The following is a 17503-nucleotide window of genomic DNA, read 5'->3' as shown; positions in this document are numbered from 1 at the left end:
CGACGAACTGATAACCTCCTCCTTTTTTGGAAGTCGGTTAAAAATAGCTGTGTTTTCGTATTCTCCAGCAAAAAATATCCAGTAACAGGTCTATTCTGCACGTTACCGAAGATTTTGTAACCGGAAAATTGTATTACCAAAAAATGTTACCAGTTCTTGTCACCGTGATTCTAGGTACGTTGGTAATGCAGTTAAAATATTCAGCAATTCAGCTATGAAGAATTGTGCAAATTCTGGCATTGCATATTTCACGGGGCAATAATTTGTTACCAGCTTATAAGATAGTAACAAAATTTACCGGTTACAAGAGTATACAGAATGCGAAAAGGGTTTAAAAATTGACAGGAACTTTATTTACCGGTTACAAACTTTTTATTACCAGCGCAGAATAGACCTGTAACTGGAAATTTTTATTACCAAAAAATGTTACCAGTTCTTGTCACCGCGATTCTAGTTACGTTGGTAATGCAGTTAAAATATTCAGCAATTCAGCTATGAAGAATTATGGAAATTCTGGCATTGCATATTTCACGGGGCAATAGTTTGTTACCAGCTAATGAGATGCGAACAAAATTTACCGCTTACAAACAGTGCTGCCAAGTTTTAAATTTGAAAAAGCACTAAAACCCAGGAAAAATCGCGTTTTTCTCGGAAAAAGCCCCAAATTTTTATTAACGTATTTAATGGACTTTGTATGCGTGAAAAATTTTATTGTAGGGATACCGATTCAAATTAATAAAAATCTATGTTTTTTGCTCGACAGTCGAATTTATTCTGTTTTCTATAAATTCAAATATTTTCGTTTAAGCAACGTTAAGATTCTTGTTCTTATTTTCTAGTTTACAGCTATGTCCAGCGTTGCCGTTTCGCTTAGATGCAAGCAAAATTTATTAATTTTTCCTGACAGTTTAAGGGCCGGTTACTCAATGTCTGGTTAACACTAATCTGCGGTTAAACATCGTTATCGACGTCTTCGACTCCATGCATATAACAGGGAGTCGGTAACGTCGATAACGATGTTTAGCCGCAGACTAGTGTTAACCAGACATTGAGTAACCGGCCCTATATGTTAAAATTTTTCCTCGTTTTGCTTCATTTTTTCTACAATTCCTATCAAACGAAGGCAAAAACCAGAAATGAAGGTTCATGAACTATGTGGTAGTTTAAGGGCCGGTTTCTCCATCTCTGGTTAACACTAACTCCCCGGTTAAACATTGTTATCGACGTTCTAACTCCATGCATATAACAGGGAGTCGATAAGGTCGGTAACGATGTTTAACGGGGGATTAGTGTTAACCGGAGATAGAGAAACCGACCCTAAATATACACTGCAGTCTCTTATGATCTTGTGAACTAAAGAAACATAAAGAACTTTTCTTTCCGACCGCTGAAACATAACGAAATTTGATTTTCCGTTTTAGTGTGTCTAATTTGTGTGTATTATCCACTAGCGCATAGTGGGAAAAATAGTTTTGTGTAAAAAAACGCTCTCTACTCTTCAAATCCCACCCGATTTTGATTATTCCCTTATTTCAAAAGAATCGTTAGATAATAATTTTACTGTTAGGAGATGCTATTGTTTTTTTTTTACCTTCCTTATATTAGCTCGGGATGTAACTATGTAATATTGATGCGCCTAAAAGATGCAGCGATTTCTATTCTCAAGTTACATACCTGATGACAGTACGGATGGCAATTATAATAGGGAGGTTTTAGTTTTTTAAACTATAATTTTATTTTTATTTTGAATAGTCTTAAAAAGTATAACAAGTTCAGGCCAAACTAAAGGTCTAAAGGGGGATTCGTGGTCCCAGCAATGGCGAATTACCGAATGTAATTTTGACATGATTAAAAGTGCTGCCACATATATTGTTCGTAAACATATGCTCTCTCGCTTATGATTGTCATTCTAACATAATTTTGTTCCGATTTTTGTAAAGTTTCTTACAAAACTTATGATTGCTACAAATTTTGTCCCCTTTTTGTTTTTACAGATTTGGTGACTTCAAACTAAAAACAAAAGCACCAAAAACCGCACCAAGCACTAAACTCTAAAATTTTCGCGCTTTGAATGAAGAAAAGCACTAAATTTAGTGCGAAAAGCACTTCGCTTAATTTGCGTTTACACGTTCAAAACACTGCTTTCACTTTGTTACACGTATAAGATTTCTTTATTTTTTTCTATATTTAATTAAACAGACAATTTTCTGCAAATAAAAACTCACTTCCCAAAAACTCACTTCCCGATTAGCTGTTGAAATTAACGAGAAATTACCTATCGTCTTGAAAGAAAAATTGGGGATAGGCAATTTGCAAGAGTGTAAAATAGGGTGAGTGTATGCAAATTGAATCAAATTTGGAAATATTTATTGAAATGCATAAAATGTCTGCTTTGGTTTTTTTCACATACAAAAAAAATGGAATTCTTTTATTTAAAGGCCAGAATTTCCTTTGTTTAGGGCCGGTTGTTCAATGTCTGATTAGCACAAATCGGAGGTAGAAGCTCCGGTTAAGCACAACTACTGCTTTATCGATCACATGTTACATGCATGATGTCGAAATCGTCGATAGTGTAGTGGTAGTGATAACCAGACATTGAACAACCGGCCCTTAATCTTAAAGATAGGTGTGAATGGTTAACCAATACTGTATGTAACAATATTATGTGTACTTTTAATTTTTACTGCTAATTTGTGTAGCTGAAACCCCGAAAACTCGTGAAATCTCGTTTTAAGGCCGGTTGCTCAAAGACTGGTTGACACTAATCCCCGGTTAAACATCGTTATCGATGTTACCGACACCGTGTTATATGCATGGAGTCGAAAACGTCGGTAACGATGTTAACCGATGATTAGTGTCAACCAGGCTTTGAGCAACCGGCCCTTAGGGCTGGTTGTTCAATGTCTGATTAACACAAATCGGAGGTAGAAGCTCCGGTTAGATACAACGACTGCTTTATCGATCACATGTTATATGAATGATGTCGAAATCGTCGATAATGATGTTTAACAGACAAGTAGTGATAACCAGACATTGAACAACCGGCCCTAAATGATGAAGCAATTTTTGTATTTTGGAAACTGATTTGGTAGGCGTTTTGGTACCTAAAAATATTTGGAGTGGCCACACTGCCTGTGACATCGATATCGATGTTTGTAAAACGTCGATGTTTTGCGAGAACATCGAGCGTTTATCTTTGTTTCTTAACAGATAATTATCACAAATTATCACTAGTTTCTGCTGGAAAGCGTTTCTTAACCCAAAAAACTAGCAGAAACTAGCAGCTCTCTCTCGTTCTTACGCTCTTTTTTCTTGGCTCTCCTGCTAATTTCTGCTGGTAAAGGCTTTGTTTCTTTTCTTTTCTAGCAGATAGTTATCAGGAAAAAGAAGAATGAGAAAATTGAAAGAATTACGCCCACATAGAGCGAAATAATGAAAAAGTAAAGAAACGCAAAACTAGCAAGTAGCCAGCTGATCTCTGTATTTGACTATTGAAAATATTTGGCGCGAATTTTTGTTTATCCATTTTGAAAGCTGCTAGTTTCTGCTAGTAAAAATTTTACTAGCAGGAGAGCAAAAAAAAGAAGAGCGTAAGAACGAGAGAGAGCTGCTAGTTTCTGCTGGTTTTTTGGATTAGGAAACGTTTTCCAGCAGAAATTAGTGATAATTTGTGATAATTATCTGTTAAGAAACAAAGCTAAAATTTTTACTAGCAGAAACTAGCAGCTGTCAAAATAGATAAACAAAAATTCGCGCCAAATATTTTCAATAGTGAAATACACCGAGAATTATCTGTTAAGAAACAAAGCTAAAATTTTTACTAGCAGAAACTAGCAGCTGTGCAAAATGGATAAACAAATAGTCAAATACACCGATCAGCTGATTACTTGCCAGTTTCTGCTAGTTTTGCGTTTCTTTACTTTTTCGTTATTTCGCTCTCTGTGATCTAAATTCTTCCAATTTTCTCATTCTTCTTCCTGATAATTATCTGCTAGAAAAGAAAAGAAACCAAGCCTTTGTGTGCAAGAATGATAGAACACAAGATTGCGCCAATAGAGCTGAGAACAACTGGCCGTGACGTCAACAAATACCAGAATGAGAGAGCAAGATGAACTCGCCAAGAAAAAGAGGAAGCCAAGTTTTGAATTTGAAAAAGCACCAAATTTTTATTGGTGTATTTTATGGACTTTATATGCATACATAATTTTATTGTAAGGATGCCGATTCAAATTGATCAAAATCAATGGCCCATAGTCATACTCGCAAGTTAAAACTCATTAGGTTCATTCCTTATCTTTTTGGACTAAAATCTGAAAAGTGTCAAAATGCCAGAGCATAAGCAAAATGCGCTCACTAAAAGAGAATAACAGGAAAAGTAAAGGAACGCAAAAAACCAAATTTTTAGTCCAAAGAATGGCAACAACAAAGCTAACGTCAAATAAGAATGGACATGTATGTACGAAACACATTCACACAAGCACAAGCACAATAAACACTTACTATATCAATTATTTTTTGCCTCCTTCCAATTTCAATTCACTTTTTTTACTTTTTAGATTATTCTCACTTTTTGCATATTCTTTAATTTCCGTTAATTTAAATTTAGTTGAGCTTGACACTTTTCAGGATTTTGCCAGAAAAAATTCTTCTGACTAAGGGCCGGTTACTCAATGTCTGGTTAACGCTAATCTCCCGTTAAACATAGTTATCGACGTTACCGACTCCCTGTTGTATGCATGGAGGCGAAGACGTCGATAACGATGTTTAACCGCAGATTAGTGTTAACCAGACATTGAGTAACCGGCCCTTAATCTGACTACTTCGGACTGATGAGAGTCACTCTCACTGGGTGTTGCTCTCTCATTTTTTGCGAGTTAAGGAACGCTTTTTGGACTAAATCTGACTACTTCGGACTTCTTCTGACTATTTCTGGGAGATAAGGAACGCTCCTAATCTTGTTAAATTACAGTTTTAAGTTTAATAATAGATTTTTAAGTTGTGTCAATCATAGACATCTCAGAAACAGCTTTTTGTTAAGATGAGAGAGAACAGTGGTATCCATATGAAGACAAAAAAATTTACCCGGCAATATATAGAAATATGATTACTTTATTTAGTTCACCCTGTGCCCGCTGATGGATTGCGGATTAAGCAAGCCGGGAAGTCGTGGGTTCTAATCCCACTGCCAGGAAACATTTTTTTTACATCTTTTTTTACTCTTTTAAATATTATTTAAATTTTTGTTATTTAATTATAGTTATTGTGACCTCTTTAATTAAAGTTAAACTCCAAGAAAATTTGATTAATAACGAAATAATTATATGAAATACCATAAACAAAAAAAAGATAATAGAACAAAATTTAATAAAATAAAATAATGTTTATGTTAGAATAAAAAAAATTTGGGTCGCTCGGAGTGGGGACCGAACCTGGGTGCTACTACTTCAACAACAAAACAAAACTTAGAACCTTATTTTACCATTTTAAAACCGCGTTTTCCTCATTTTAAAGTTAAAATTCTGTTTTTGCCATAAAATGCATTTTAAGTTGACTATGAACGAGTTAAAATGGTGATTACAATAAAACATAATTTTAATCGTTAAAACCTTTTTCCAACTTCTCTATGACTACCTGCCAATGTTTCTGGCACGACGGTCGATTTCTTCTGGCATGATTGAAGGTGCTGCCACATATTTTCTTGTCATTTATGATTGTCACTGTGCCATGATTTTGTTTAAATTTTTGTAAAGTTGCATAACACACTTACGATTGCTATAAATTTTGCTTTAATTTTTCTAAGATTTTCTAATTTGGTGCCCTCAAAGTAAAAACAAAAGCACCAAACTCAAAAATTTCGCGTTTTGAATACCTACTAAATTTGGTGCAAAAGCATCAGTTGAAAACAGTGAATGTAAACAAAAGTATTTTATGACGTCAGCGATCGGGTGGATGCTGTCAAATCGACGAAGAAAGGGGTAGCGGTCCGCGAATGGCGCGACCTTTATTTTCTGGAGCGTGGTATTTGTGCTTAGCTGCTCTCCGGGCGTGTGATAGTGCATCCCTTTCTTGCACGCACATGGGCCCATTTGCCTTACAGTATGTTCACTCGCTCATACATGTCATCTAGTTCAGGCTTCCCCAAAGTGGATGCCGTGGCACCCTGGGGTACCCGGAGCGTCCGCCTGGGGTGCCGCTAGTGGCTAGAGTATAATAATGGTGCGGGAAAATTCTTTAAACTTTCCATACACAACGCAAGCGGTTTGATCAAACTTCAACATGGCAGCCAGAAAATCAAAAATTTAGGGTTTTATTAACTCCAAACTCCATACAAAACACAAATGGCTTGCAGCAAAGGGATATTTTGCTTGGTTTGTCAAGTCGCTTGGGTGGTGTCTTTCGCTCTTAAGCGGAGTTCCCCTGTACGTTTTGCCAACGAAAAATTGAATCAGAAAATTTTCAGAAAATTAGCCGAAAACGTACCCCTTTCACAAGCATTTTAGGTACTTTTGTAGACCTAATCCACCTTTCATCCACTTTTCTTCCCGTTTTCGGATTTTTTGCTGACTGGACTGTTCTCGTAACAAGCGCAGCTGCTTCGCGCACGTGTATATGTTACTTATTCTTTGGAACTTCACAATAAAACTGTGAAAGAGCGAATTAACTCGATTTTAGAGGCAGTCGAGAACGAACTTATAAAAAGTTTGAAAACTTGTGAATTTTTTAGTTTGCAACTTGACGAAAGTACCGATGTAGTGGGACTTAAAGTTTTTCTCTTGCTAGTGAGGTACCCATTCGCAATTCAAATCGAATAATAAATTTTGATAAGCGAAGTAATTGAGACTTACACCATTAGCGACGAAATTTTTAAAGCTATCGACAAATTTGTACAGAAAAATGGAGCAAGTGCGCGGATATTTGCAGTGGTTGAAGCAAGAGGCAGAAAACGCCACTAGAAGTCACTTTATAATCCGTCGGTATTCCCGGGCGACTAGAAAGATGCCGCCACTAGATGTAAAACCCGTATGGATAACGCTTCGAAGATAACAGAGGCATGCGAAATTAAAAAACATCCTTGGTATTTTCTAGAACGTCGACATTTTTTTTTATTGGTGACATGTATATTTTAGAATTTCTAGCAATTTGAATGAAAACCTCATATATAAACAAAGTAAGTCAGGAAAACGTATGTAACTTCGAAGTTAACGCTAAGAAAATTGATAACAGCCGGTTTCACCAGCAATTTAAATGGAAAATGATTTTTTTTTCTGTACATTTCCATAATGAATAGAAAAAATTAAAATCAGTTTTCACTTAAATTGTTTTCGTGAAATTGGCTGTAAAATTAATTTTCATAGCGATAACATGCATTACCAGCGTTAACTTGGAAGATTTAGAAAAAACCATTGTCGAATATTTTCCCGACATTGACCCTGAGGATGTCTACAGCTGGATAACAAACCCGTTCTCATGTGACCCGAAAAGTAAACCTACTGAGATGACAAATTAAGCTTTTGATAACCTTCTGGAGATCAGTGAAGACAGCACTTTGAATATTAAATACTACGAAGGGAGCCAAGAGAGTTCTGGATGCAAGTGTATGCAGAAAACACTGCTGTTGGCAAGATTGCATTAAAAATACTAGTGACTTTTACTCTTACATTTCAATGTGAGACTGCAGTTTCAACAAATGCTTACATAAACAAATAATTTTTAAGCAAAAACCAAAACCGACTTCAATTTCCATAAAAAAAGACTAAGACTAAGACCATCGTTAATCTCTTCATGATCCAATGATCGGACTTAAACCAAATTAGAATGTGAGGTAACACCTTTCCTTTAAAAAAAGAATTGTACTAATTGGTTAACGTGGCCCCAAGTTATGCAGTAACATATATAAAAAATAATAAAAAAAATATTCCGACGAATTGATGATTTGTGAAGTCGGTAAAAAAAAAACACACCAGCAAGCTTTCAGCGTTAAATGATTTCAGGGTAAAATTTTCAAAGCTCCCAATAAACTTAAAGGAAATAATAGAATCATCAAAACAATTTCAGTCCTCCCATTAAAGGCCTGTATGCAGCTCTCAAGAAAAGCAAAAACTCCATATAAAATGACGTACAAGAAATGGCTAAGAAATTTTCTTAAGTCAAATTTCCTTAAGGCAGTACGCAGTTCTTAAGGAATTTACTACGCTTTCTATTACGGTTTTCTAAAGTTTTTTGTGAAAAAAGAGCAGAAGGCAACCCAGGTTTGCAACAAAAATATATGCCCGTTCCATTATTTCTTGAGGAAAGAGTGAGGCAACAGGCTGTGAAGTATCAAAAATGTCAAAATTCCTTGGACACACACACGAAATAATGGCAATTTTTTCTTGACCGTTTTCTTGAGAGCTGCATACAGGGCTTAAAGCTAAAGGAGCATAAAGTTTGCATTGTGTTTTCTTGTTTTCGTAAACATTTGAAGATTAGGGGTGCCGCGAATTTTTTTTAGCACACGGGTGCCGCGGTGAAAAAAGTTTGGGAACCCCTGATCTAGTTGGAGATGTACAAGTGAGTTTAGCGTTGTACTAGGGGGGTGGGAGAATATCCTGATAATTAGATTACCTAGAGATGTGTCTATTATGTCTAAATTGGTACGTTTTCTGAAAGAAGCGGATATTAAAGTTTAATTTCTCGTTTATACAAGTTGTATGTATGTATGTACATACATGCACTTTTGAAATTTGATAACTTTGGTTTTACCTTCCTTTTATTCGACATGGAGTACTTAACTACTTTGACAGTGACATGACTGTTAACTGTTGACTATTGACTATAACAATTTGTGAACCGATGTTGTTGTTGTAGCGGCTACAACAACCCCGCCCAGATCGGCTGATATCTCAGTCGTTGTCGTCGAGTTCCACTAACGGCAGCCCCAAGAAGCGTGCAGCCTCTATGGGGTCGGTCCATAGGGACGACGCCGTTAGGGTTGTGGGGTTTTCCGGGCATGCGAAGAGATGTTTCGAGTCATGAGGGGTCTCTCCGCATGCCGGACATTCGTTTGGCACATCCGCATTTAACCTACTTAGTTAGGAATTTAGCCTGCTGCAGTAGCCAGAGCGAAGTTGGGCTATTGTTGTTCTGGTCTCCCGAGGCAGATGGAGCTCCGTCGCGTCAATGTCCGGTGTCACAGGTCTTGAGTCTACATAACTCGAGACTGCGTCCCTGTGAATGCTCTTCAGGGCCTGTCTGTGAGCTGACGGATCCAGAGGCTGCTTAATGAACCTCTGGACTTCGTCCGTCAGTTCATATAGATGCCTCCTGACGTGTCTCGACGAGGGCTCCTCTGCAAGCAGCTGTCTATTTGGGTGGCCACATCTGTGGCTCCCAACAAGAAACTGCTTGCAGAGCATCGTGTTGTGCTCCCTAATTGGGAGCATTTTCGCCTCATCTGGTGACATCAGGAGGCATTCGGTCGCTTTCCTAAGTGCTGTATTTTGTACCGTCTGTAGCTTCGTCCACTGCGTCCTACTAGTCCCCGGCGACCACACTAGTGCTGCGTAATTTAAAACCGGCCGGCCTACTGCCTTGTATGTTGCCAGCAACGTTTCTTTGTCTTTGCCCCAAGTACTGCCGGCTAGCGACTTGAGGACCTTGTTGCGACTCTTTACTTTATTGACAATAGCGGTTGCGTGCGCAGAGAAGGAGAGCAGGCTGTCGAATGTTACTCCGATTATTGTAGGATTATTCACCGTCGGAATTGGTGTGTCATCGATGTGAATTCCTAGCGGTAGCCTGACCTCCTTCGTCCAGGTTGAGAACAGAGTCGCAGAGGATTTCGTAGGGGAGAGGACTAGACACTTTGCAGTGAAGAAGCGAGAAAGTTCAGAGAGATATCCGTTTACTTTCGAACACAGGTCATCAATTCCATTCCCAGTCGCCATGATCGAGCAATCGTCGGCGTAAGAGACAATCGAGACTCCCTCTGGTGGTTGAGGGAGCTTTGAAATGTAAAAGTTAAACAGTAGTGGGGAAAGGGCACTACCCTGTGGAACCCCCTGTTTTATTTTTCTAAGTTTGCTCGATTTGTCTCTAAACATTACCGACGAGTGTCGACCACTTAGATAATTTGCCGACCACCCTTTGAGCCTCTGTGGGAGAGAGGAAGCCTCTATATCTTCTAGTAGCGTGGAATGGCTGACAGTGTCAAAAGCCTTTGACAAGTCCAACGCTACTAGAATCGTTCTCTCACAGGGACGTTTACGGTTAAGGCCACGAGTTATCTGAGTGTTTATGGCGTTAAGTGCTGTTGTTGTACTGTGCACTTTACGGAAACCATGCTGATGCTTCGCTGGGGTCAAGTGGTTTGTGAAATACGGGAGTAGCAAGGACTCGAGTGTCTTCGCTACCGGGGAAAGGAGTGTTATCGGACGATAAGAATCTCCTATGTTGGCTGGTTTCCCCGGTTTGAGCAGTGGGACCACTCTCCCCACCTTCCACATATCTGGGATGATGAGAGTGGCCATGGACAAATTGAGGACCTCCGTTAGGTACGCTACCCCCGCAGGACGCAAATTTTTCAGCATCAGCATGCATATTTCGTCGGGACCCATGGCTTTGGAGGCTTTCGCCTTCCCGATGGCCACCTGAACTTCACCGCAAGTGAAAGCAAGGGGGGCACAGGTTGTTGGCAGTTTGTGCAGCCTTCTGGTCACTCGACGCTTGGCTTTGTCCACCGGAGTATGCAATATGAACTGCCGGCTAAAATAGCTCGCGCATCGCTCTGGGTCCGATGAAGCATGGTCGCCGAAAGAAATTTCGACTCTGTCGTCGTGCTTCGTCGGATTGGACAGTGACCTCACGGTTGACCAAAGCTTACTCACACCAGAGGTGAAGATGCAGGTCTTCAGATGCTCTTCCCACTTCTTCCGCATATGTACGTTTACTAGTTGCCGAATCTCCGCGTTGAGATCCCTGATACGGGGATCTCCGGGATCGGCCTGACGAAGGCTGTCACGCTCATCGGCAAGAACAGCCGCTCCAGCAGGGAAATTTGGGCGTGGGTCGGTGATACATCCTGCCGGTACGAAGCGAGCTGCAGCATCGGTGGCAGCCCTGCGGAACTTACGTTCACCAAGGTGGAGGTCGGTTGGTGTGGGGAGGGCAGCGAAGTTGTTTTCAGTAAATTCCGCGAAGCCTTTCCAATCAGCTTTAGAAAAGTTGATATATGTTCGGTGCTCCGCGGAAGCAAAGTCGGTTGATTTATCGATCGAGATGACTATGGGCAGGTGGTCTGATGCCAAAGTCAGCATAGGTCGCCATGATGTGCTGTTTATCAGACCAGCGCTGTCTATTGTTATGTATGGCGAGCTGCAGCAGCTGCCCATAATCCTAGTGGGTGCGTCGTCGTTCATTGTGCAGAATGTCGAATTGGCTATCCGCTCACCCAAGTCAGTTCCCCTACGATCGTTTGACAGGCTTGAGTGCCAAAGATCGTGGAGCGTTTTTAAGTCACCTACTACCATACGGTTTTCACCTCTGAGTAGCGCACCTATGTCAGGGTGATATCCTGCCGGACAGCAGGTGACAGGGGGTATGTACACGTTAAATATTTCGAGCTCAACATCGCCTGACCGGATAGCTATGCCCTGACATTCTAGGGTGGTATCCCTGCGGCCGATGTCTGCTTCGATAAGACGATACTGCACGGTGTGGTGCGTGATGAACGCTAAGCCACCAGCATTATCTCGCTCGCGATCTCGACGGTGCACGTTGTACCCGGCACAATTCAACAGTGTTGAGTTGCTGTGCAACTTGGTCTCTTGGCACGCAGCTATCAATATGCTGTGCCTTCCCATGAAGACGGTTATCTCCTCGATCTTGCTCTGAAGCCCGTTACAGTTAAATTGAAGGAGCTTCATGTGGTTCGGGAGACGTGTCGGGATGCGGGGTGTGAGGGATGTGTGTGGTCGTGCCGCAGTTGGCTGTGTGCGCTGCTGAGGTGGTTGCCGCCCTGTGGTGGTGGCGGGGGCGTCGCAGTTGACGTCTGCGACCGAGCAGCGCAACACGGGCCCTCGAAGTTCCTTGTCCAATCTCGCGTGGTGCGCAGACCTGAGCATGCCCTAAAGTGGCACCAGCCAAGGCAGGTGTTGCACTTGACTGATGTCACATTACGGAATATCCTGGTCTAACATACCGTGCAGATTGTAGGAGGAACCAGGAGTTGTTGGCGGCGGCGTGTGGGTGGTGGTGTGGTTGTGTGTGTTCTGTGGTCTGTAGCCGTTGTGGTGTGGTCTATTGTGTTATGTTGTTGTGCTTTGATGTTTGTGTGGGACTGCTCAGGTGGACTGGGGTTAGCCGTGGAGGCTGCTCTGTTAGAGCAACAGGGGGCCACAAAAGACGTGGTCCACTGCCTATGCGTCCGTAGTCCTGAGCAGACTTTGAGGTGACTCCACCCCTCGCAAGCATTGCACTTGACAGAGGTGGAGTTGTGGTGTAGTCGTCTCTGGCATACACAGCAGGTGTAGGTTTCTGGCCATGGGTTTGACTCGATGCCAGCCCTGAGTAGGAGAAAACGTAGCAAATGTAGCCCTATAGACGAACAACTTCTGAGATACTTCGCCGACCTAAACGGGGTTAGATCGCCGAAACAACAGCCCTTGGTCAGGTAAAACCCGAGTCATTCCGGTACGTAGAACCGGCTGTCGTGGGAATGTTTGTGAACCGATCTGGCAATATGGTCTCTGTACCACCCTGTCCATCATATTAAAAACCCCCAAAAAAAAGACTGAATTAAGTTCACATGAGGCGATTTTCAAGGGCATGAATCACGTAACTTTGAAACGATAGATGTTCAAACGATACTGACTAAGCGATGTCATCAAAGCACTGATTCATGTATTTCTGTTGCTGTTACGTGTTACTGTTACGTGAAGCAAAATTGGAATCGAGTTGGCGAAAAATATGTATGTGCTCAAAACAGTTACAAAATGTCTAATATATTAATACATAAATACTTAACACATACATAATTTTACATAATTTATTAACGTACTTTTCATATTTTACTCAACATTTTTATAAGTTACACAAATTCGACAAAAAACACGCCAGACGGCAACACTCGATTAGTTTGACAGCACTTGCAGCAAAAATTTAAATTTTTAGTACAGCACGAGCAAGTTGAAATTATTTCTCGCAAGCGATTTGCGTAATTTCAGTTGCAGTTACACTTTGCAATTTTTATTTCCGAAACCGATTTCTGCAAACCTGCAAAAAGGACTTTCTGGCTGTTTACACGGGTAAGTAGACTTTCGCTTTGCGATTTTGCCGTCAAAAAACGTAGAAAATGCATGAACGAAAGACACAAGATCTCGTAAGAACAAAAGAGTGAAAGAAGTCGACTTTTCTAGCGGGTTCTACGCCATCTTGTTTCACTGGAAAACGAGCGAAAAGTAAACAAAACAAAGAAAACAACGAAAACCAAAATTAGCCAAAATTATTGTCAGCCACTTTAAACGCACAATTTAGGTAAAATGATACAATAAAATGCTTGAAAATGTGTTGTCATGTTCTATTAACTCTTCTTTACTTAAATAAAATTGTTAAATAGTGGTGCTTGTGATGTAAACAAACGCTCAGCTCGCAAACTTTTTTCTCAAAACCAGTTACAAATACAACGTCGCGATCTTACGTGATCTTGTATTTTTGGTTCATGTAGAAAATGCGCCTGGATTGCCACGTTTAACTGCACCTTTACCGGCCGTCTTCACACGCTTGGAAATCTCGCAAGCGAGATAGAGATAGAGAAGTGTAAAGCAAGTTGCACTCACACTTTTTACTAACACACTCGCACTTTTACAGCCTGAACGTCGACTTGATATAAATTTTTCATTTCAAGTCGTGAGGCAACTTCAAAGTCATGAATTTCGTGTAGCAGTATGTGTGATCAACTTGAAACCAAGTTCTAGAAAAGGATCGAGCTCTCGATACTACTCAGTACTCATGAAAAGTATCGAAATTCCATACTCGATACTCGTATCGTTCTATAACTAATAGAAGCATCTCTTAAATTTGACAAAAACTGAATTTGTTTTTACATTGGTATTTTCAAAAGGACGGACGCGATGGCTTTGGGACCACAACACGTGTTGAGCTTTTCTCCTGATGGTAAATTATTTGCTTTTATTAACGATCAGGGAATCCTCCGGATATGGGACACAGAGACCAATGAATTAAAACAAGAGTACACGCCAAACCTGCAATTGTCTGGCCCATGCACCGCACTCACGTGGGTCATTGTCGCCTCTTCAAGCTGTGAACTAACAGAAGGAAGGAAGGTTTGAAATATACATATATTTTTTTTTATATACACATTTATTGTTGTTTTCATTTTTTTTGTTAACTTGGTAGTCCAAGAAAGCTCGAAAGTCACATACGGGCCTAACCAAAGATTCTGAAGCAAATTATCTTGCTTTAGGGACAAGCAATGGCCACATTTCGCTTTATTCTTATGCTTTGGGCAAGGTAAGATAAAATGATATACTGCATACTTATATATCGTCGTTAAAAGTAAAAAACCGCGTATCAACAAAATGCAAAACCGCGTACGTGAGGTTGCATAAATTAATTTCTATATAGTAAAAACACTCATACTTCAAAATTGTTTTCTTTTTATAAAGCAATCGTATTTCTGGCTAGTATATTTCAGGACGAATGGATAAGGATTCAGTCAAGAACTTGTGCGAGCAAATCCAATTTTTGCCAGCAAATGTCAGTTACGCGGTTTTGCAGAATGACGATACGTGGTTTTGTACTTTAAACGACGATATGTTAATTACAAGCAAAATAGTTCCGCACATACATGTGTTTATTATTCTAGATTGAAAGAACTTTAAAGGGCGAAGGGCATAGTGGAAAAATCACTTGTCTAACACAAGATGATAAAGGTAACCTCTATAGCTGCGGGGAAGATTGTCAGATCCTTGTGTGGTCACTTTCGGACGAAAAGCAGCTGTCGTCATGGTCGGTGGGCACAGAAAAGCCATATAGTATTGTCTACACGAAAAAATCTAACAATATAATAGTTGGAGGCAGACAAATTAAAGTTTATTCAGTGGCTTCGCAGGAATTAGTGCAAACGTTTACCGGACATACGTCAGATATAAATTTAATGAGTTCACTAGTGTTAGACGACAGCGTCGAATATATATTAAGCACTTCACGAATGGACCGCATAATATGTTTGTGGAATGTTGGTAAAAAAGGAAGAAATAAAAGCGCAGCTTGCACTCTTCTCATGGAAGACGTGGCACACTGTCTCACTAGCCACGTGGATAATGAGAGCAATTTGCGAGTGGCTAGTGTAACACGAAGCGGTGTTATTCACATGTACCTGATTGCTGCAGACAAGTTAGTTAAAAGTGTTTAGTTTCTAGTCATATTAAGTTTTGTAATCTCATTGCAGCGTAAAAGCAGAAAAACCCATTAAACCAAAACTAACGATAAAATTGGCATCAGATAGCACCACCGTGATTGCTCCAATACCAGTCGTTTCAGTCTCCTTACAGCACAATTATCGTCCACAAGAATTGATTTTTGGATATGGAAGCTCCAGCTTCTTGGTGTTCGAACGTTTAACACCAAATTTCGAAGAAAAGTTGCAAGTCTTAATCCGCACCGATCCAAAATCTCTTTATCTGACGCAAGGAAAAGCATCTAAAAAAGATGCCAAACTCGGTGTCGCGCAAAAGACCGTCACACCTATTGTCAACGAAGCCGATGTAAACTACAAGTCCTCAGTGACAGTTTCAAGAAAGAAGTTGAAGGCCTTTGAAATGCCGATGGAATCACGTTTACAAAATTTGAACATAAATGCAATACCAGGCGGAGGAGCGCCTCAAGCACAAAGCAAAGTGCAGCTGCTCGTCCAGGCTTTGCATAGCAAAGACAATGTGTAAGTATTAATGATTTTTTTTTCTTTCCAGCAATGTTGTGGAAAGCTTTAGTTACCTCTTCTATTAATAATTTGCCCTTTTTGTCATAGACTCTTACGTTCTGTATTGCATACTCACGACATTAAAACCATACAACTGACACTCCTTAAATTACCCGTGCACTATGTGGGCCCATTGGTCAATGAGTTAACGCAATTCATGCAGCAGAAACGCATGAAGTAAGTTCTTCCACAAATAAAATTGATTCTCCATTACATTTCGAATTAAAATACTATTTTCCAGTGTTGAATATGCAGTGGATTGGCTGAAAATTCTAGTTCAGACGCACTCCAGTCAACTCATGGCTTTAGGTTCTGAAGATCTGTTAAATAAATTCGGTCCCTGTATAGGAATAATTGAACATCGTGTAAATTGTCTTAAAGAATTATCAAAGTTAGTTTATTTTCTACATTTTAGAAGTTGTGATTAATTATTTATTCATAGAGTCGCTGGGCGTCTGGATTTGTTGATTAATCAAATAAAACGCAACACGAACGAAGACAACTTATACACTGCAAATGCATTAGTGTATGAAGACAATGGTATACTAAAAGTAAAGGAATTTTCGAATATAATCTTTTAATTGGAAAATGTATTACAGATTCCTCAGATTCTGAAGTGGAGGATGCTGGCGAAAAGAGTTCACCCGACGATGAATGGGATGAAGATCCTGAAGACATCGTTGAAAATATGGACCAGGATGGCGAAGACAACGATGACAGTGAAAATGAAACGGATAGCGATGCAGAAAATGAAGAGGAGATGGAGACGTAAAAATTCTGCAAATGAATCATATTTCGTTTTGAGTACGTAGTTAGTATTCATTTTTTATCGTATGCATTTTCCGTTATATTCAAAGAACGCATTGGAAAATGTATTTAAAAATCTACGAAGAAATTTTACTTCATTTCAAAAATAAAACTCTGGAAAAAAAGCTATAATTTTATCCAACCAAAAACCTTTTTGTATAAAAGGGGAAATATGCGACACCAGCTTGCTGGTTACCATCAGGCTCGAAACATACAACTTACCAGCATGCTGGTACAATATTTATTTCTTTAAAAGTGAGGTCGAGGAAAGATCGATATGATTAGACCCGAAATTTTATAATTTTTTTAAGCATTGTTTTTTTTTTGGAATTCACATCTGCAATATCGTGAACGTAATCTTCCACAAACACGGCTTTGACTCATACTTAGAAAATTGAGCTAATTTCACCACTCACCACACCAGTATGCTGGTTCAAAGAACGTAAATCTATAAGAGGAGACAACAAGTTATAATTGTAGCGAGTGAACATCAGGAGCGTGCCTTCTCTTTTCATCCAATCACAAAACGTTTTTGGGCAAAACAGAAAGCACGCTCCTGATGTTCCCACTCGTTACAATTATAACGTGTTGTCTCTGATAGATTTACGTTCTTTGGCTGGTACAACCACACCACAAGAACATACACGGTCAATCGACTTGATGGGTCGTTTTTCAAATTTAGCATAATAAGGGCCGTGAACTTATCTATTTTAAACT

General features: G+C 39.8%; 1 protein-coding gene across 1 annotated transcript; it reads left to right on the top strand.

Moving 5' to 3' along the window:
* Positions 1 to 14023: 14023 nt before the first annotated feature.
* Positions 14024 to 16905, top strand: LOC118744363 (WD repeat-containing protein 43). Its single transcript, XM_036477319.1, has 8 exons — positions 14024 to 14321; positions 14395 to 14508; positions 14864 to 15393; positions 15449 to 15937; positions 16028 to 16156; positions 16221 to 16370; positions 16422 to 16519; positions 16579 to 16905. The coding sequence occupies exons 1-8, from the start codon at positions 14109 to 14111 to the stop codon at positions 16749 to 16751; spliced, it is 1896 nt and encodes a 631-aa protein (XP_036333212.1). The 5' UTR covers positions 14024 to 14108; the 3' UTR covers positions 16752 to 16905.
* The last annotated feature ends 598 nt before the right edge of the window (positions 16906 to 17503 follow it).

Source organism: Rhagoletis pomonella, unplaced genomic scaffold (assembly GCF_013731165.1).
Source record: "Rhagoletis pomonella isolate Grant_MI unplaced genomic scaffold, Rhpom_1.0 Rhpom_scaffold_00008, whole genome shotgun sequence".
Taxonomy (NCBI): Eukaryota; Metazoa; Arthropoda; class Insecta; order Diptera; family Tephritidae; genus Rhagoletis; species Rhagoletis pomonella.
Note: the sequence above shows the minus strand (reverse complement) of the source record. Positions and strands in the feature narration are given on the sequence as shown.